General features: G+C 40.7%; 1 protein-coding gene across 8 annotated transcripts; it reads left to right on the top strand.

Annotated features, from left to right (window-relative positions):
* Window positions 1-207: 207 nt before the first annotated feature.
* On the top strand, window positions 208-8,293 carry LOC148030487 (uncharacterized). Of its 8 annotated transcripts, XM_087686822.1 has the most exons (8): window positions 210-346; window positions 431-689; window positions 850-905; window positions 1,112-1,285; window positions 7,056-7,080; window positions 7,193-7,217; window positions 7,445-7,470; window positions 7,921-8,293. In XM_087686822.1, the coding sequence occupies exons 1-8, from the start codon at window positions 344-346 to the stop codon at window positions 7,929-7,931; spliced, it is 579 nt and encodes a 192-aa protein (XP_087542948.1). In that variant the 5' UTR covers window positions 210-343; the 3' UTR covers window positions 7,932-8,293. The 8 variants fall into 8 exon arrangements, with proteins under 8 accessions (XP_087542953.1, XP_087542952.1, XP_087542947.1 ...); XM_087686820.1 differs by having other exon boundaries at window positions 221-346; window positions 440-689; window positions 7,445-8,293; XM_087686824.1 differs by lacking the exons at window positions 7,056-7,080; window positions 7,193-7,217.
* The last annotated feature ends 13,588 nt before the right edge of the window (window positions 8,294-21,881 follow it).

Here is a 21,881-nt window from a genome sequence, read left to right as displayed (position 1 = left end):
TACTTACGATGGCACTGTCACAAATTCCCCTTGGAGGTGTGTAGCAAGTGTGATGGCACTATCACAAATTCCCCTTGGAGGTGTGTAGCAAGTGTTTTTGCCCTATTGACAGCTACGAAATCACTTCGTTGATTCTTACTTATAAGTGTAAGCACCTCAGAGCAGCCCAGATGTGGGATTTGATGTGAAGACACAATGTCACAATGCATGCACCGGCCCAAGCAACTGGGCTGGTGAGGACGTGGCAATTTGCAAAAAATAAGTCCCCCAAGGCATAGCTATCTCTGCTTATGTAGAGGGGCGTTTCAAGGCACGATAAGAAGATGGGGAAGAAGATACCATTATGGTACGTTCACACAAACACAAGCCCCTTGTACTCTGATTAGGATTATGCTTCTGAGCTTGTTTTGGCCGTGGGTTCCCTCGGCAGGAGCAGCAGCAGCAGCAGCAGCAGCATCGTTTCGTGGAAGTGCTGGGGCTCGATGGCAAAACCCATCGATTTGCGAGTGGGAGCAGGGCTGGATTTGCTGTGGATAGGATCAACTGCAAGCCTGCAGCAGCGCCCCATCACCGCCTCCCGCGAGTCGCCTGCATCCAGGCTCGAAACGACGGCGAGGAGCCTGTCGATTTTGGCCCCGATGCACTGCTCGTGCATTACGGTGACGGCTGGACGCTGCACGCCATAGCAGGTCTGTGTATTGGATCACCGTGTCTTCCCCTTTTGGGAGAATGCCGTGTCTGCCCCCTGAAGTTTTAGGGTTTCCCCCCCTCCCAAATTCTGTACTGTGGGTCCTAATTTTCTTCCTTTTTCCAGCCATGAGTTTTCAATTTGCAAAATTTTTGGTACAGTTCTCCAATCTGGACTGGAACCACCTCCCAAGCAACAGTCAATTTCACAGCATGTGGTGTGACTCTCTTTCTCTCTGTGTCCATTATTTGCCCTTCCTTGCTGACATTTCTACAATTTGCAGATTAATCTTGTAGCTTATTGCAAAACATCATGCAATCTGCTGAAAATCATACAATCTGCAGAGCTAATCTTACAGCTTCCTGCTAGAAATCATAAACAGTTTGCAAACTAATGTCAGAGGGGCATTTTGCTGGGGTGCAGGATCTAGCTTCTCTGTTTCCTGGAGGCAAATTGCCACGCGGCGGGAGAGCGCAGTTCACCTGGGAATATGTGGGCAAGATTGTGCTGTGTTTCCTGTTCATGCTAGTGCTGGGTTCGACGCTCAAATGGCTTCTCGAATGGCTACCCAATTTACTGTCAAGCGCTCCAGTTCTGGTTAGCAACGATACCACTCATGAATTGTGAGATGCCTTGATCATATTTCCAATGCAAGTGTCCTTGGTCGCACAACTTGACTGTTTCCGTCAGATTTCTTTTGTCGATGGGCTCTGAGATTCCTGCAGAATGCGCAACTTGACTGCTTCCATTGCATTCCTTTCTATCGATTCCTGCAAAAGTCTACTGTGCTATTGTGGCTTCTCGCCCAATGGTAACGGAAAAATCAAGGTTTCATGCAATCTCAAAGGAGAAATGATCATAATTTACATAAGGTTTAAAACCTTGAACACTCCCTATTGTGCCTTTCCAATGTATTTTCAGATTTCTGTTTTGATGCTTCATTTAATTTGGTTTTAAATTGTCTCTCTTGTGCTTAGGCTTCTCTACGCGTTTCTTCCTAAGTGTTCATCCTTTTCGTTGCTTGGACATAAAGATGATCTTAAGGTTTTAGGGGAAGATTTGTATCTTTTCCCAAAACGATGCTTTTGAACCCATCGATTCATGGACAATGGTGCCTCTTACACATGCAAGAAGACTATGGTCCCATGAATCAATGGTGCCTTTTCACAAGCACAAAAAAGACTATGACCATTTGTGTCTTGATTTTTTGCTACTATTCGGTAGTAAGTGTAGGGCACAAGGTAGTTCGATGTGGGCGGTTAAAGATGGTGACGTGCATCTAAGAACCTTCTCATAGTAATTCTTATTGGTTTGCATAATATTGCACCACTTTTGAGAGGATGCTAAAGATGGGAAAGTATAATAACAATCTGTTGTAGAGGGTAAGGAGGTTGTGGTCATCTTGTATGTGTATGGGATGTCAATGGTTGGGCACCTTTAATGTGGAGTATGTGGGCACTATCACAAGAATTAGCTAGTACCACTCTACAAAAATCAAGGTGAGCGGTGAGAAGATCTTGCCAATGTTAGGTTAAGGGGCAGATAAAGTTGGAGCCCTCCCCTAGGTAATTGTCTTGTTGACTAAGCCATTGGTACTACAGCCTATGTTTCCACATGTTCAATAGGGCGAGGAGAAAAACCTAGAAAAGGGCTTATTTACCTTATAAATGCAAGTCTCAAAGTCTTGTCGCTCTTACAATAATGGGCGAGATGGGGCTCTAAAAGTATGCCCTTCAAGTTCCTTCACCTATGGAGAGTCTCCATCACCACACATTTAGTAGCAATCCTGTAGTAGTAAGAAGTGGTAATCGTAGTAAGAAGTGGGATTACCATTTTGGTAATTGAAATATCGATTGAGTGGACATAAGGAAACTTTGGCATAACGGAAATCTCTCGGATGTGCAAAGTGCAAAATGTCCCATCTTCACTAGACTCTGTGGAGCAAAAATCTTTCTACTACTGTTCTCTATATCCTCCCTCGATTGTCAAAGCAAAAACAACAAACTCCTCATCTACTTTGAAGCGAGTTGCCATGATTTTATTAGAGAGGTTCTTGGAGATATTGGAGATGAGGGAAAACATTCTATAGTTGACACGAGAGTAGCCTTCCACTCTTATTAATATGATTAGTAAAGAGCCTAAGTATTTTTCCAAGGACATCTTGAGTTGCTTTACTTTCCTATACAAAAAGCACATCTAGGGTTTATTGGGAGTCCCTTTATAGTTTGTGTCTATTAGGATCCCTCATAGCCTTGGTATTGTAGGAGATTATATCAAGGGATTTTAATGGTATTAAGTTCTTTTGATACACTTAAATTTCTTCTAACCAACCTTATTTTGATTAAAGAGGATCATTTCACTCTTGCTATCAGTGGAATATCTCTTTGGGGGGTTGGGGAAATTGTTCTTTCCCTTTATTTGCTAAGAGATATGTGCACATGATGCATGTTTTGCTAATAAAATACATGCTTTGTGGACTTTTCTCAGCTCTCAATGTCCTATTGGTTTGGCTAGTGATTTAAACATGGTTGAGGATATACAAAACATATTTTTGGCAAGGGTTTTCACCTCTTAGGTAGTGAAAAAGAAAAATATATTCCATGGTCTAATGGACTTCTTCCAAGAATTGTTCAACCTTGGTTCCGAGCTATTAAAGAGACCAAAGCCTCCATTCTCTTCTAAGAAATGCCTTTTTAACATTTCTTAGAAAGCTTTGGGTCTCTTTAATAGCTAGTGGGGTTTTCCACTCTCCTAGTCCATCATGTACTGGTATGAAGGTTAATGTTAACTACTGGTCCAATAACCTTTATACCAATACATGATGGACTAGGAAAGTGGAAAATCCCACTAAGAGATATATTCTTTACTTACGAAGAACAATGAAAGAGGCCTTATCCCTCATCTTTGCAAAGAGGATGGCTCCAAGCCAAATTTGCTAGCATCTTTAGCTTTCTCTACCACCAATTTTGACAATAGTAGTGCTAGAGAGTCCTAGTAGGTAGGTTGAGAAAGGAGGTAGTTCCAAAATCCCTTGCTAATAATCCTTGATTGTGACAATATTGGGCTTGAGATTAGAGACACTAGACTCCTTGGCCAAATATAAAATAATTTTGTTAGACAGTTTTTCAATGTCCTTTATAAATAATCTAAGATTTCTTTATCAATCCCCTTCTCCTATATGAAAAGGAGCTATGAGACTTGGAGTTATCCCTATTGAAATCAATTTAAGGGATCATTCAAGGTCATACATAATATGTCCAATCAAAGGCCCATTACTTGCACGATCTTGTGAGTGTATGATATAGAAGTAATTAAAAGAACATGGAGAGAAGAAAACACAAAATATGATGATGGAAACAACTCCAGTATGACTCGAATGAATAGGAAATAATGCTACTACAACAACCCCTACTTATGTGCAAAGTGGGAGTGCCAAAATCCAAAGGCATGAGATGGAGAAATCTAATTAAGAAGAGAAAAGATGAGACACAAGAGACAATAGATAAAAGATAATTGATGGTTGAGCGATGGTGATAGAGGGAAGAAGGGGAGGATTAGCTAAACACTATATTTGGGGCAAGAGATGGAGAGTTTGTACATAAGGTCCAATATCTTTTAAAAATTATAGAAGTAGCCAATTGATCTACTAAAGTGATCACCATGCATGTCTACCACAAAAGTATCCTAGTTGCCCATGAAAAGTGGTATCGAATTGTCCACCCAACATAAATGTGCTGTGCATGCAGCAAAGTCCACAAAAAGAAAAAAAGGAGATGATTTTTGTTATAGGAGAGTGCCAAGATGGCTACACAACATATCTAAGAGTGTAGGGAAATCCTTGGACGATATAGAGAACCATAGTCTACACAAGATGTGCTTGTGATGAATGCTGCTATCACCAAAAGAAGAATGATGAGCTTAGACATTGTTAAAGCTCCAAATGTCCTCATCTGACTATGACTAAGGCTCACAAGAAGGAGATGAACACTAAGAAATAAATAAAAATATGCCTACTAAGACTATCTCTTAGGTATGTGAAAATTAAAATCCCTAAAAGAGCCCCTCACAAAATCATGGGAATCCCTCTCTAAATTTGATAGAAGGGTCAAGTAATTCACATCTGTATCACCAACATCAATATCCCCCACTAAAAGAGATAGGGGTTTTGCGGGAATGGCATGCAACCTATGGGATGGATGGTAGCCTAAATAGTGAGAAAATGGTAGATTTTGAGGAGGACCCTACACTAAACAAGGTGAATGGAGCCAATAAGCACCACACTCTTGATAACCTATCTAAGGGATGGCTCTTGAGGTAGCATCCTCCACAATGTAATGTTCCCATTTTTCTTTTAGTATCCTAATAAGAATAATAGTTTACAACCTATAGGCATTCTACCTCCACACATAATTCCTCTCTCCTTAACTAAATCAAGCAAGGAGTCTAACCCTCTTGTACACATTAATGCAAGTTAGAATTATCAATTGGTGATTTTTGCTATTGGAGTCTCATCACACCCATGCCCTATTGTTGTTGTCAAAGAAGTGCATCACAAACTCTTGGTACTATGTTCAAATTGAGATGAAAGTCTTTGTTGTTATTATTCTCTATATTGACCCCCTTTGCTATGCTTGTGTAGCTGGGGAAGGCCACTAATGATGTACTCAAGAAGACCCTTTGGTGATGGAACTCTAATTCTTTCAAGACTTCAAATAGTAGAGTCACCTATGTATCTTCCTCCCATGTTGTACTCCATTTGAAAAGATAGAGTGATTTGGTGGTAGCTCATGATCCAATGATGCACTACAAGTCACTACTCACCTTTTCCCAAATCACAATTATCTCCACTTCAAAGATAGAAAAGAAGAAGGAGAAAAAGAGGATGGATAAGAGCTTCTCCTCAACAAGTCCCTCACTCTCTCCCTAACACACTGCTTACTCATTCCCTTCCTTTCAAGCCATTGGAAGCAATAAGTATGTTGACAAGAAGATGGAGAAGTGCTAGACTCAAAATGTGCACACAAAAGAATAAGCTTTCTATTCCTTTTGCATATTATATAAATTTGGGTTTTTAAAAGGTTGACGTATGCTTTATCCTCTTTCTCTCATGGTCATCCTCATTTGTGCATTTCATTTTGGGCATTGTGGACACAATTTGGATAAAAGCAAATAGAGTTGCCCACAACCTCGACATCTATGCAAATCTTCTAATTTAACCTCAGATAATATTACATTTGCACATTAGTGAGTCTAACTCACTTAATTTTTACAAAAATACAAAGTCTCTTCACTCATAAGTAATATATGGAAAAATTTGGGTGCAATCGATAGATGAGTGGTGCCTAAAATAGTACTTTGAAACCTCAAAATATATGTAGCTTTGCAAAACTTAATTTCAACACCCTTGATTCACCTTTTTGCTTTTCATGTCTAGCTTTTAACTTGCTACCACTAAGGGTTAATAAACTAGATTTTTTAACCTGCTCTTTCTTTTGGAGGGTTATATATATCAATATATATTAAACTATCCTTGAGCGAGGGTTGTGTTGGGTATAAGGGATATAAAGAAACTAACATGTGCATTCTTTAGGGTCAAGAAACCACCAATAAATAGCAAGATCTAGTACATGTCTAAATGCAATTGCTTAATATCCTTTAAATGATTTAACTACTTGGAGGCTAGCACCTTGTTCTAGTGGCATCTATTAGGGAAACTCACATTGGTTCTACAAGAAAAGAAAAGGATTAGTCCTCAACATCTTGGACATCTTTATCTAAAACAATAAGATGAACTAGAGCAAGAGGTGGGAATAATGCTACCTGAACAATGGGAGTTAGAGAAGCATTAGGAAAAAATTGAACTCACAAATGGGCCTTGAAAAATAATATAGTTTAAGATGTGGGCCTTTTGGATTGTCCAATAGGAAGGCTAGATGCTGACATCCATGGAGGGTGAATCTTCTCTCCAAATTTTCGATTTTCTATTAAAAAAAGAGGTAGTGGGGGATTAAAAAAAGGAAGAATGAATAGTACACAAAATTTGAGTTTCTCTCACCTCGTATTTTCTCATTTTTTAAAGAAAAATTTCAATTTCGATTTTTTTCCCTCTCAAAAATCAATTTGACCCAAAAGTTGAGCAACATACTACTTTTCCTCTCTTTTTTATACTCGTGAATTTTCGTCTCCATTGAAGCTCCCTGCTGAGAGTAATTATGGTTTTGAGCGTTCTGCTTACCTCTGCACTTTCTTCTCTATGTAGCTCCAGATTTTGGACAAAATACAGGTGCCCATCTATCTTTGCATTTTCTCTTGTTTGCTATTTTTTCAATAGGGTTTCATGTCGTTTCTTACTGTTGTTTTACTGCAGAGGTTGTTTGGGGCGGGAGACAGAGGTGCTTATCTCTCTCTCTCCTTTCTTTTCCCCCTCTCTCTATGTGTTGTTTCTCTTTTATGTTGTGTTTTCAATAGAATTTGATGTTGGTTATAATTGTTGTTTTCTTGCAGAGTTTATTTGGAGCAAGAGGCAAAGGTGTTAATCTCTCTTTATTTGGTTTTTTTTTTTTGCTGATATCTTTTTAATATAACACAATGTTAGTTCTAACCCTTGTTGTTTTATTGCAAAGATCATTTTGGGTGACATTGCATAAGTGCTTATCTCTCTTCCTCTCTCTTTCTCTCTCTATGTTTCCTCTTTTCTACTGTTTTTTCAGTATACCTTCATGTAAATACTAACTCTTGCAAGATTATCTTTTGCAGAGATCAATTTGGGCAAGCTTGGATAGGTGCTCATTTCTTTCTCTCTCCTGTGTATTCACATATTCTCTCTTTCTTTCTCTCTGCATTATCCATTTTCTACTATCTTTACAATAGGGTTTGATGCTAGTTCTAACTTAATGATCAATTGTTGTTGTAGCACTTAATACAAGGTAGAGAAGAGATTCTGTAACTCAATTTACAAGTAAATCTGTCATATTTTATGGTGCTAAAGTTTATTCATTTAATTAGTGACTTTTATGTTTGATGGGATTGATGTTTTCTTATGTCCATCATTTGCAATGGGTTTTGATTAGCAATGATTTAATCTTATCTTCAACAGATCAACTTATAGGTAAATTGGCCTTGTTTTGTATTACTTCTATTCATGCAATTATCTAGATATTTTTTGTTAAAAGAGATTCATGCAAGTATTTTTGTTAAAATGAATTTATTTAAGTGTTTTTTTGTACATGCAGGTATTGTATAAGGTTTAGGTGAAGCATATAATTCTCGATTAACTATTTTGATGTAGTGAGTGATTCCTTTGTGTTGGATGATATGGATCTGCTAAAAGTCGATGGTTCAAAAATCCTCTACTTTATTGGTCCTATGTGTCCATTTGGATCTCCATGTTAATTGGCAATGATCTATAAAACTCTTGTATCATATCATCCATATAACACACAATGTGTTGAGTCTTAGAATATCTCAAGTATCAATCCAATGTACCTATTAAGATTTGTATGTCATGTGACTGCTATCCTTGTAACAACTACTCTATAATACCCACATTTCATACAATGTATTGAGTCAAATCAAACTCCTCTTCATTATAATAAAATTTATTTTGGCGAAATTCTCTGAGTATTCTTATGCTATTCTTTTCATTATATTTCATGTAAATGGTATGATTAAAGTGATGTCTTGAAATTAAATCTATACGTTGTGTTGATGTATATATCCACATGCGTTTCGATATCGATGTTTATGTCTATTTACAAAAGTGTAAATATCTCTTAACACCATGTCGATTTTTATGGCATATTGGTGATTACTGGACAGACTTAAAATGCTTATTATTTAGGGGTTAATACATACTTCTTTATATCTAATGCGTAGGTTATAATGCCTAAGAGAAGAACAAGCATTCTCTCGATAGAAGTACGTAACAAAAAAGATAAAGAAGGGAATTTGATCACTGATACGTATCATTGCTCGTCTTGGGTATATATGCGTCCAAGTATGAAGGGAGCTTTCAGGGTGAAAGCATATGCAATTGCAGATGTATCAAAGCACTGGAAGGGTAAAATTTTAGCTCTCAGACAAAGGAATGTTGATTCTCACCTTGTAACAAAGGTGTTTCTATAACATATATTCATGCAAAAACAAGTACATATTGCGTTCACTATGCCCTTTCAACGAAACATTGCAAACAATAAATATTTGCAATTCATTGAGAATGAGAAAGTTCATGATATCTATGTAACAACTTATATTGTATTTACAGAAATATACCCTTCGGATTGTTGTGAGTAGCAAAATGTTAAGAGTTTCACTGGTTCTTTAAAGTGTTATCACCTCAAAATTGGTAGATTGCTCTTTGAGGGGTGTATAACTAAGCAACTCGCAGAGGGCCTTGTTTTTTTCTATGACTCCAAGTACATATTACCCGAGGGGAGTCGAGAATATGGAACCCTTGAGTCTATGGACATATTGAATCTCAATAGCATAGAATAGTCATTGTGTAGTAGCGACATTTTGCATATGTGTAGCACAAAAATTTTAGCAGACATATTGAATTCTATGAAGCCAAGCACCGGCTCAAAGAATGTACATCTAAGCTGGTTCATACAGATTGCAATTTTTGCACACATGTTCAAGGAATGTAAGGGTTTGAGACGTACCAAAAGCACGTACATCATAAAAAATACATCTGAGGATTATGTAACAAGAATTCTAGGCAAAACTTGGACATAAAAAATAACTCACAGTCCTGACACAGTGGAGTGTCGAGTCATAACAAGAGACATGGTTTTCAGGTAAAAATTCTCTCTCTTAGTTGACTATTATCTTACTTTGGGATGAATCCGCTAACTTTCCTTTCCAATTACAGGTACTTTGTCGCATGATAAACTTTATGCCTAGTGTTCAAGTATCGCAGATGGATGATGCTCAAGGGTAAATGGTTGTGCCTTGATCAAGACATGCGTGAAAGTGCAGCTATGGATAATACTGTCATTTGTGAGGGCCGCGAGCCCCAAGTGTTGCAAATGGAGGATGATTGGCCCTTGAATATAATGCGCCAGGAAATTACAATGTTAATGCAGAATCCACCTGTTAGCTTCTATTTTAAACTAGATGGTAGGAAAATTTGAAGCCGAGCTGATGATACTGTTACTAGCGGAAAGTGTGTGGCTCCACATATTTTAGAAATTGTAGAGTCTCCCTAAAAATCCCAATACCACAAGTTGTAATATCCAACACCTGTAAATTTTTTTGGCCAATAGAATATTGTCGCTTACAAACTTGTAATATTTAAAAATTATGGTATTTATGTAAAATTATACACTTGTTATACATTTTTCACATTAACACATTTACATATACAGTTTGTAAACTTTACAAAGATGTAAGTAAAGCCATAACTAAATATCATATGCGAACAACCCTTAATGGTTTAAAACTTAAGGTTTTTAAGGTAGAACTAGTTTATTTTTTGTTTCATTGTTTTATTTCACACTTTCTCTCTTCATCTCTTTATATCCACCATATCCGTCCTACCTACTACGATGGATGCGCGCATACACTTTGATGAGTGGATCCACGAGACTATCTTTGCCAATCTAGATGACGAGATATTCCAGGTTTTCTCTAAGAACTTCAACCTTGAAAGCGTGCTCTCATCGCTGGATCCCCCCCTTCAGGTTTTGGAAGACTTTGTGAGCACCATTGCTACATGCGCATACTCCATCGAGGGATCCGACATGACTTGGGTGCCTTTGAAACAGCTCATGGTATTTCAGGCAAGGAAGAATCACCAAAAAGTGGTGAATAGGGGTCTGGCCCATGTGGATCCTTCGCATAGAGTATGCACTGTTCCCATGGGAAGTGCACGAGGTACATCACCTTTGGATCTCGTGGAGTGTGATTGCGCATTGGCAATTTACCTCTTGCATTGGATATACCCCTAGAGGAGGAGAGCGATGAAGATACAACTCCACAGGTTGTTTCTATCACATACACGAGACAAGAACCGATTGAAGAGCTCATAAATGTTGAAGAGGAACATCGAGTGGTGACAGAGCAAGGGTTGGCTCTCATGGTGCCATCTTCTTTAGAATAGCCACAAGTCGATAAACCCAACCTTGCCTCCTTAATACCCATTGAAGTAGATGGTGTACAATACTTGCTTCTATCAGATGTACTGCAATTTTTGAAAATGAAGGAAGAAGAGTTATTTTCTATCCTAGTCAAGGATTCAATGGAAGACTTGATCGATTATGATTACATGGATGTACATCCAACAATGGTAGAGATTGCAAGATATGATGGCACAAGCTTAGATACTATGAGTGCGATCATAGCAACACAGGAGCATATTATCTTGGTTGAAGAAGATTACCTTGTGCCCGATGTTGAATTTGAAGCACTATAGCATGATTTGTTCTGACCAAGGCCCTAGCTTCTTACCAAGGAGTTTTTAGATCCCTCTGCCCAAAGAGGTCTCCTTGACACACGAGGAAATGAAGATACAAGATGATCTCGAGAAGGTGAGATTTTTGGCCCCAGACGCCAGACTTCCGACAGGGCAGTTGCAGGCATCATTTTTTGTCAAGATTTCACTTGTGGACTCCCGGGGACCCAACGCACCCTACCATCAAGTTTCATCGTTTTCTAATAACTCTAGGTTAGTCGCTAAATATATTGTTTGATTTGACTTTGTCATTCAAGACATATTGTATATACATGAGTTTGCATCAAGGCAAGGAGGAGCTCGACATACGGATCGACGCAATGATTCAACTCTTAAGGAGTATATTGGTAACCTTGTTGCAGATTTCGTGGTCTTCCATAAGAAGTGCTCACCAGGAGAGCAAGAAATAATCATGAAAATTCGAGCTTTGACCAAGTTTGGACCTTTGCGAGCAATACCTGTGACATCTAGCTTGGAGAAGGTGGTGCTAATAAAGCGGTCAAAGATTCTTTACTTGTTTGACCAAACACATGGTGGAGCAATGTGTGTGCTTGCAACATTAGGTGACCTCGCTAAAGTGTTAGAGATCCGCTTCTCTTGGAGAAAGAGCTGAAAGGGGAGTGCATCATTTTTGAAGCAAAGAAGGAACTTTTATTTTCATCGGAAGCTGGTCCCTCCTCTCCATTGATGAAAAAGCCAAGGAACAATTGAGAGTTCTTATTGGCTATCGGCTTTTTGTATGTACCATCACTAACAGCCATCACATGTATTTTTCTTGATGAATATAAGATACTTTACTTTGTCTCTACAAATAAATATTATTAAATAAATGTGTGGTTCATATAAGTGTGACGATAATGTGTGGTATGTGAATGATACATTCACATACGTTAACATAATTCAACGGGTAGTACTGCACTTGCAATTGTGTAAGTGTGACGATAATGTGTGGTACGTGAATGACGCATCCACATATATTAACATAATTCAACATGTAGTACTACACTTTGCGATTGTGCATAAGCAACAACGTAACTTGTATCCATACGTATTACTACTTTCATACGTTTGTATATTAAACAAAAATTAAGAGTCATGCGTTTCAAGAAACAAAACAAAACAACTTTACTCAATTATTTGAATTCAGTACACATCGCATGAGATATTATGTATATATAAATAAATATTTCAATGTAGCAGAGTATACAAAATTTTTTGGGCTTTCAAGATGTTATAGCGCTGTACAAACCTTGCATCATTAATCTAGTAAACTATGGAGGAGTCCCCTTGCCGTGTCGAAGCCAAATGATAAAGTTCATGTCTTTATCTGTGATTGTGACATGCTTTGCATGGATGGCCGCAAGCTATGTATCATCGAATAAGTCGATGAGAAGCCCCTCTGCAGCTGTTTGTAGGGTCTCCATGGCAGCAGGACACCTTCCTACTGGTGGGCCATCCCGTACTCATGTCCAAAATCTTTCCATCCCTTTTAGCTCCAAGTCTTTGCATGACTTCTCGAACAACTTTATGAAAAGAACTTTTCGGAATGAGAAGCTCGTATCCGCGTTGGATTCTCCTTATCTCTCGAAGGGCGACAATGCCCGATTTCCATCTCCTATTTTTTTGTGGTGGTCCTTGTGCTCTACGAGGAGCACCTGTTGCTCTACACACTAGAGCATGCATAAGCTATAGTAAGGGAATGAACTGCATAAGCTCATGAGAGAGAATGGGGAAGGCTCAATAGGGCTGAAGAAGGCCTCTTGGCTCTCTCTTGCAAATTACAAAGGAAAAGGCCTCTTTATATAGGCCTTGAGGGTGTTTAGGGAGGGGGTTAAGATAGAATAGGAATTAACACCACCAAAGCTGCATTAAGGTGGTTCCACCAATGTGAAAGCTCCATCTAGATGTTTTGTTGACCAATTTTGTACTTAATCAAGCTCCATCATAGGTGATTTTTCTCCATTCTCCCTCCCATAGCTTGAGTCCAAGAGCTCTTCTATAAAAAAAATATAGAGAATCTTCATAAAATAAGAACATATCTAGTAATAATGGAGAGAGAGTAGTGAGTATTCATACATTACTATTGCAATTAAGGATGATTTGAGGGTGATTTAGGAGGAAAATTCTAATGATTTATTAGCTTGAGAGAGAGAAGAAGAGAGGGGAAAGGGTTAGGAGTCTAATGAATGATGTTTTATGGAAGTGTTAAGTGTAGGGAATAAAGTGTGGGTGTGTATAAAATTGGGAGGTGGTCTCCACCGCAATTGAAAAAAGTTGGCGTCCACTATTTTGGCCATTATCTCCCGACTCGTAGCTCCAAAAAATTATAAAAAAATACCAGCCAAACTTCAGCTCACGCGCTACAACTTTTATGTTAAAAAGTTTTTTTGGATCGGAGTGGAAGTATTTTCAAAAAATCTTACAAAATCATGTGCCTAATTTTTCTTCCACCAATGCTTCCAAGAAGGGTCCCATTTGTTTGAATTATCATAAGGCTCCAAAGCCATGACATTATGAGCCTCACCTCCCTTTGGATGGATTCAAATCCATTTCATGTTTTTTCTTTTCACATTACACGTTTTTCCTTCGCCTTCCTCCATGGTCTTTACTCTTCGCCCTTCCTTGGTAAACTAGTCCATGAAATATTTCTATCCAATGATTTCTTAGATTTTCCAAGAGGTTGTTCCCACCCTCTTCTTTATTTCAAACCTCCAAATGTACAAAAAATCAACAAAGTGTTGGAAAAATATTTTTTTGTGATTTTCTTGAATCATATAGCCCCCCCAAACCTGGCTAGAGGTATTTATGCCTCTAGACACTCTTTGGTATCTTGAGCTGACCCCACCCTGATGTGATAGGGTTTTAAGCACCATCCATTTACCTTGGTCTTGTGCACTTTTCCCTCAATGTCTTGAAGTTTGTAGGAGCCATTGTTGAATTTTTTTGTGACCCAAAACGGTCCCTTCCACCGGTAGAGAAACTTGCCATCCTTTCTTTTATCAAAGCGATTGTCATATCGAAGCACTAAAGATCCCTCCTTGATGTTTTTATCTGTTAGCTTCTTGTTGAACTTTTCTCTATACTTCTCAGCTTCCTGGGAGTAGTGGTTGATGGCTTCTTCATGACCAAATTGTAGCCTCTCTAGGTCCAGTAATCTTTGATGTAACTTCCCCTTTTGAGAGCCTATTGTGCCACCTAATACCCAAAGGCTAGCTAATTTCACCTCAATAGGCAAAAGAGCCTCTTGTCCATAAACTAGATGAAAAGGTGTGAACCCTAATATGGTTTTGAAGGAGGTTCTGTAAGCCCATAGAGCTCCACTAAGGTGCTTGTCCCAATCCCGAGGCCTTGAATGTATCTGTTTGCTGATGATTTTACAAATCATTCCATTTACCTTTTCCACCAATCCATTACATTGAGGGTAGTAAGGGGTAGAGTGTCGTCATTGAATATTTAGAATTTGCATGAGTTCACCTACCACATTAGCTCTAAACCCTGGTCCTCTATCTGATAGTATTTCAAGAGGGGTACCAAACCTACAACAAATGTGGTCAAAGATAAATTTACTCACTTCCTTAGTAGTGATTCTTCTAGTTGGCATAGCCTCAACCCATCTAGTCATGTAATCTATCCCCATGATAATATACTCTTTTCCTGATGGAGTGTGTGGTAGAGGCTCTATGGCATCAATTCTCCACTTCTCAAAGGGTCCATAGACCTTGATTGGGGTTTGGGGTTCTGCTATGAGCCGTTGTGGTCCTGATTTCTGACATTCTTCACATGTTTGACACCAATATTTGACATCTCGGTGTAGACTGGGCCAAGTAAAGCCGGCTTGTAGAACCTTTCTACTTGTGATGTCGTGTGCAAAGTGGCCTCCACACACATCATCATGGCAAGCTTTTAATATTTCTTCAATTTTTCACTTTGAAGGCACTTTCCTAAGCACACCATCCTTACCAAGATAATACAAACTATCATTTACCATGCGATATCTTGTAGCCTTCTGAGCTAGCTACTGTCTTTCTCCCTTAGTCAAGTGCTTGGGAGCTTCTCCTTGCTCTAAGAGGTGTAGAATATCTTCTAAATCTTCCTTGCCTTGCTGAAGTGGGGGTTTGATAGCCACTGCTTCCACCATTGACTCATTCAGCTTTGATGATGCTAGATGGTCGGTATCCTTGTTTTGGTCTCTTGGCACATGATGTACTTGTGCCTCCCTAAATCTTCTCATAAGAGATTTGGCCTCTCTCATTTTACTAGAGAGATTTGTATTTTTGCATTCTCATGTACCTTGCATCTACCTTACCAATAGCATGGAGTCTCCAAAAGCATTCAACCTCTCGATTGAATTACTAAGACACTAACAAAGACCATGAATTAAAGCTTGATATTCTGTCTCATTGTTAGAATGGATACCTTCCAAGATGATTCCTTCACCATAGATTTTCAATGCCTGCGACTGCCTTATCCTTAGTTCTCTTGTATGCACTATCAAAGTAGAGGCTATAAGCATCTACAAGAGTCTTTATGGATGGGGGTGGTGGAAGTTCCTTTCTTTTCACCCTGAGATTTTTCTCATAGCACTTGTTTGTCAAAATATCAGCCAGGCATACTCGAGTTATTTTTTCAACCTATACTGTATAATTAAACTCTTGAAGTCAAACCCACCCACTTTGATATTTTGTCAGAGATTTTCATATGTTGTAGTGCATAGGGAAACATATCCTCCACAGTGATGATCACAAACCTCTTTGGAAGTAAATATGGCCGAAATTTGGTTACTGCAAACATGAGGGTCAATACTAGTTGTTCCATGGAGGTGTAAACCTTCTCTGAGGCTTTCATGAGGCGGCTGGCAAAATACACAGGCCTCATGAAGAATGTTTTTGGATCTTTTTGTAGGAGAGCAGCACCAATGGCCTCTTCTCCCACGCTAGGGTTTACAAAGAATGTTTCTTCCCAACAAGGCTAGAGGATTATAGGAAGTGACCCCAACATTTTCTTTATCTCCTTAAAATGTCCTTCACTTTGTTCACTCCATACAAGTATTTCTTGGCATGTCAGTTTGCTGCAGGGGATATATGGCCTAAGAGAGTAGGTGTATAAATCTACCCAAATATCTTAGCTTTTGTAAGAAGGAGACTAATTGTTTGATGGAGGTTGGGGAAGGTAGAGCTAACAATGTTTCTACCTTTTTTGGATCTACCTCAATTCCTTCAATTAACACTACATGCCCTAGTAGTGTAACCTTGCTTTCCCCAATGTGACATTTATCCTTATTTAGTTGTCTACCCTACCTAGCTAAGTGAGTAAATCCTTCATCAACCTTGCGTAAATGTATGTTCCTTGAGTTGTAAATACAAAAGTCATCTATGAAAACCCTTATGGACTTACCATGGAAGACCATATTCATGAATCGTTGAAAGGTTGCTGGGGCATTTGTGAGACCAAAGGGCATGACTTGAAAGGCAAAACAGTCCCATGGTGTGATGAAAGTGGTCTTTTTTTTATCCTCCAATGCAATGCGAATCTGGAAGTAGCCAGAGTAGCCATCACAAACTGTATACTGCTCATGTCCCGTTACTTCATTCAAGATTTCATCCTGAAATGGGAGAGGGAAGTGGTCCCTCTTTGTTGTAGCATTTAGTGGCTTGTAATCTATGCATACTCGCCACTTACCATTTTTCTTTGGCCTCACTACTACTGGGGAGACCCATTCTGAATCTCCCACTGGGTATATGAATCTTGCATTCAAGAGTCTCTTCATCTCTGTCAACAGTGCATCCTGTTGCACAAATCCCAGTCTTCTCAATCTTTGTTGTGCTTCGTGTGTCTATTTAGGGGAAGAGGGTGTAGGAGGCTTGGAACTCCTAAGTGGCTTTGACACTGGCTAGGAGATTTGCTCGTGGCTGTTAGATGATTGTGCTATTTGCTTTGTTGAGCATTTAACCTTGCCCTGAGCAATGTTGTGCCTATGATGCTTGCTATCCTCTTGGGGAATCAAACGCTCCTTGGGCACTAGCGGCTTCTGCGTATCCTCAACGATTACATCTAGCATCTGCTTGTCAAGCATGCTAGGTCGAGGATCTACTTTTTGATAGGTCATGTTTGGTTTCTTGACTTCAATCGTGTGGGGCTCAATCACTCCCATATTTTTGGTTCGAGACTTGGATTTTCGTTTAGGTTTCCTCCTACGCCTCCTTGCTTTTGACATAATTTGGGTGTCTGACAGAGGTGGTTTAGCAGGGGGTTTTGGTACCCAAATCCATCAGTTGCCTGCATAATACCCTTGAGCACGAAGCAACGCCTTGGATATCCATTGTGGCGTTGTGCTAGCTCTCCATCAATGCCTTCGCCTATAAGGCTTGGGCTTCTTTCGTGGTCTTCTACGATATTTATGAGTCCAAACCCTATCCTTGGCCTTGTCTCCTAACCTTTTTGTTTCAAGCATGGCCTCACTCACTGGTTCTCGTTGCTCGACCTGTGCTTGTATCAACTCTTCCAACAAGTTCTTGCTCTTGTTAATGGGCTTGACTGCTACGTCAGCACCTTCCTTGCCTTTCCCTCAAGGTTTGCTGAGGTCACCCTTGCTAAAGGTCATGACTATCCTCACACCCGGTAGTGTCAAGTGTATCCTCTGAGCTACGTAGTCAGCCTCACAGTTGGTAGCCTTTTTGAAGGGCCTTCCTAGGAGGATTTCCTTTCCACCATTCTTGCTATTGGGAGGAACATAAAATAGGAGTGGCAAGCTTTCTGTTTCAATAGTTACAAGGATTCTGCACTTCCCTAGAAGTGCTTGTGGGTATTCCCCGTAAGGATTAAGAGTTGCATCAGTCGGTGTGAGCTCTGGTTGGCCTAGTAGGGTCCATGCTTCGTAAGTCAAGATATTGAAATATGCTCCTTCATCAATGAGAGCATCAATACTATGCTCTCTTTCTGCGGTGAGTTTGACCCTAAGATAAGCAGGTGGTACTATGTCTTCATCTTCGGGGTCTTGGCTTGTAAATTTAAGCCTTCTGACAAATGCCCTTGAGTTTCCACTTGCATGACTAGACATGAATTCTCCACCAATGTCTTGGGTTGTCTGTGCAGTGTTGCTCAAGATACATCTCTCCTCAAGAGTGTCATGTCTAGTCATCCTTGCAGTGATAGCTCGATGATGCTACATTCTGCTTCGACTAGACGTAGGTTGAACACAATGTACATGTATTCTTGTGGTGTGGCCTTTTTGCCCTGGATGGCTAGATTGGCCCGTTGAGGTTCTAGGGTCTCTGTTTCTCTCTGTTCGGGTATGGGCTTTTGGTTGCTCTTTTACAAGTGAGGATCCATGCTCGTGTAGAGCCATTACTACACTAGGGTCTAATTTGGAGGACCTGTCACAGCGCGTGTTTTCCCTCCAACCTACTTGGGGGAGGTATGGAGGGGGTAGAGCCCCCTCTGTGGGGGTCCGGGGGGGGGGGGAGGGGGGGGGGGGGGGGGGGGCAGTCCCCCCTGGCCCGCAAGGCCGTTATGGTAAAAGCCATGCACAATTTGGAGAACCGTTTATAGCCAAATTTTGAACTACTTGCTCTAAATTTCAGCCCAGTGATGAATCTGTGATGTGCCTTTAGCTCTACGTGGTCTTTGGGGTCAATTTTGGGGTTTAGATACATCAGAATTTGTGTTCTAGATACCTGTCCGATTTTGACAGTTTTCTGCCCGATTCTCAAATGTCCGATTTTCAGGAGTCTGATTATCAGAATCGGACGTCCGATTTTGGGTTGGTCGAATCGGACCAGTGGTCCAATTTTGGTCACGTCCGATTCTAGGAGTCGGATCAAAAAGTGGTCCGATTTTCAAAGTGGTCCGATTCTAGGGTTCGGATGGCCTGGTCCGATTCTGGGTGGTCCGATTTTGGTTGGTCCGAGTGCCACGTGGCACGTCCGATTCTAGGAATTGGACAGGGCTGGTTCGACTCTAGCAGTCGGATGGTCCGATTCTGAACTGGTCCGATTCTGGGGCTCGAACGGCCTGGTCTGACGACGCGGCCGACGGCCCGCAAGTTGCACGCGATGCCTCTAGACTGACGTCTACTACACCGAATCGTCCAACGCCTTCCAGATAGGTACAAAACACTACTAGGAAGTGCCACACATGCTTGGAATCACTATGGTATTCGAATCAAATGGCACTCCAAGGATCTGTGCCCCTATTTTCCTGTTTTAGCCTGTTATACAGCAACAAAAAACCCTACTGTTTGCTTCTTTTTCTTTGTTTTTTCCTATCCTAAATGCATCCAAATCACAAAATAAATACCTACACTACTCCATCTCACAACATAAATCTCAAAAAATCAAAAAACCTAGTTGCCAAGGAGATCCTACCTATCTCAAGCACCGGTTCGGGGAAAACCCTACTCCAATGCTCGATTCGAAGCGTGCAAGAACTCAAGGCTTGAATCCATTGGTCCCAGCAACGGAATCAAAATGTGGGAGCTTTCACTCAACCGCCAAGACCCACGGACCGCTTATTGTTTCAAGCATTCCAAGCCGAGCACTAATGGCTACCTCTCACATAACCGACACGCCATCCATATCTACGGGTGTAGTGAGCTTACCTCCGTGCCGTTCGAGTTACCTCCTCTCCCGCGCACTCCGGTAGCTCCACGATCCAAGTGCAAGCTTCAAGCAAGCTCCATCATCCCGATCCAAGCTCCAAGCTCCATTGCCGCGAGCAAGACAAGAGAAGAGAAGAGAATAGAAGAAGAGAGGAGAAGATGGAGAGCTTCTCCTCCTCGGTCCCTCACTCTCACACACTCACTCCCTCACACTCTCACTCTCTCTCTCTCAAGCACAAGCTCAAGCAAGCAAGAATAAGAAGAAGAAGAAGAAGAAGAGGAGAGCTACTTTTTGCCACACATAAGAATGAGCTTCTCATTCACTTTTCAACTTTATATACAAAACCCTAAATCCCTTTTGGGCGGTCATCCCCTTTTCCCTTTTTTACATGGCCGGCCGTAGCCTAGGCCCTTTTTCCCATTGTCCTTCTATCTTCCTAGCTTTCTTTCCACCGCCCATCTACATTTACAAATTGCACGAGTGAGAGCCCGACGCTCCTTGAATTAAACCATGATGCGCTTGCGCTCTTTTACAAAAGTTGCGCTTTTCCTTGTGCGCCTTTCTCCCTTATTTAGGACTCTTCTCCTTGTGCATCTTTATCTTCCGTTTCTCTTTGCCTTGGCCTTTGTCTTTGTCTTCTGCTTTAGCTTTTTTGGATTTTCCACCTTCGTTCGTTTGAGGGTTAACATGGTTCTAGTCCAAGTGCCTTTTCCACCAAGGCGGGGGTTAAGCGAACCAACACTTGCTTGGCATTTTGTCCCTTCCTATTGTGATGGTGCCGCATTCGTTGTCGGGGTTGTAAGACTTGAGAAATTCCACACAGCTTGTGTGGTTGGGTTCTTGTGCGAATCTTTCCATGTACTTGTTGAAGTTGCAGCTTTCAACGACTCTCCTGGCCGCCTCTTCCTTGGCCACTAGTCCTTCTATATTATGAATAGTTTGGAATTTTAATTGGTTATAGGTGCGGCTCTCTAGGGTGATGCTGTACTGCACTCTCTCCTCTTTCATAAATGGGAGCCGATGGGCATGGTCTTGTTGCGACATTTTTTGTTTCTATCAGAAACCGAAATTTTTATTAGTGCTTTCCACATAGTAATTTGCTGATTGTTGAAAAAGAGAACTCTATGTTTTTGAATGAATTCATTAAGAACCACTATAGATTTTCCTTTTCAGCCTTTGACTTTTTGCCCGTTTTTCATAATATATGTTTATGTGTTTCACTAATTTTGATTTGGTTGGCCTGATTTGATTCACCTCACTCACCCCCTCCCCTTCCAGCTCGAGAAGAATCCTTCCTAGGATTTAGGGTCAGAAGGGCAAGGGCGTTTGGCATGGTGGCGTAGGAGTTACTTGTGAATGAGCCAATCATAGAACTGGGGGTTGTACTCTAAGTGAGCTTCATGGTCCAGATCAGAGGGTTGAATCCCCACTTGTGTGATGTATGTGAGAACATCTGTTAGGAAGTCACCAGAGTTGATACGACTAGCAATGTGTAACTCTTCCTCAGTCAACAAGCGGTCAAGGTAGGGGTGTCCTTTGATGTGCTCTTCCATGGGGCAGCCCTAAAGAGTGCTTAACACTCGATACGAGGTTGGCGCGACATATGTGGAGTCGTATTCTGCTGTTTTGATAGCGCGGCGCTGCTCAGCATTGGTCATTATGCGGCACCCTTCGACTTTCCATCACAGCCTAAGAGTCTACCAATGCCTCAAGAATGGGGAATCAATATCAGCGAGCTTGGATAACATTGTGATTTCTTGATCAGTGATAGCAGAAGTGGTTCGCTGATCGTATGACGTGATGAGGCGTTGTTTGATGGCTTGCTCAGTGGAGATCTCGCTGTTGAGCAATTCAGCAGCGGAGTGAGAAGTGTTTGTGAATGCGAATTCAAAGGTCTCCCAGGAGCAGGGCATGGTTTGAACTTCAGTTGCAAAGGGTTCCTTCAATAATCCTAAGTCCAAGCGGTCGTAGCTTAGTGCTAACGACATGAAGGTGGTGTCTAGTCGTTTAATGCATTCCGCCACATCATCCCCGGTGTCCTCAACGAGATCGACGGCTAGCGCTAAAAAGGATTTCATTCATAGGAGGGCGTAAGGCCGACGGGTGGTCGCGGTTTGCTAGAACTAGCACTGCTGGAAACGAAGAG

This window comes from Lygodium microphyllum, chromosome 10 (genome assembly GCF_053477565.2).
Source record: "Lygodium microphyllum isolate KBCC chromosome 10, Lygodium_microphyllum_v1.1.10, whole genome shotgun sequence".
Lineage (NCBI taxonomy): Eukaryota > Viridiplantae > Streptophyta > Polypodiopsida > Schizaeales > Lygodiaceae > Lygodium > Lygodium microphyllum.
This window is presented reverse-complemented; position numbering and strand designations above follow the sequence as displayed.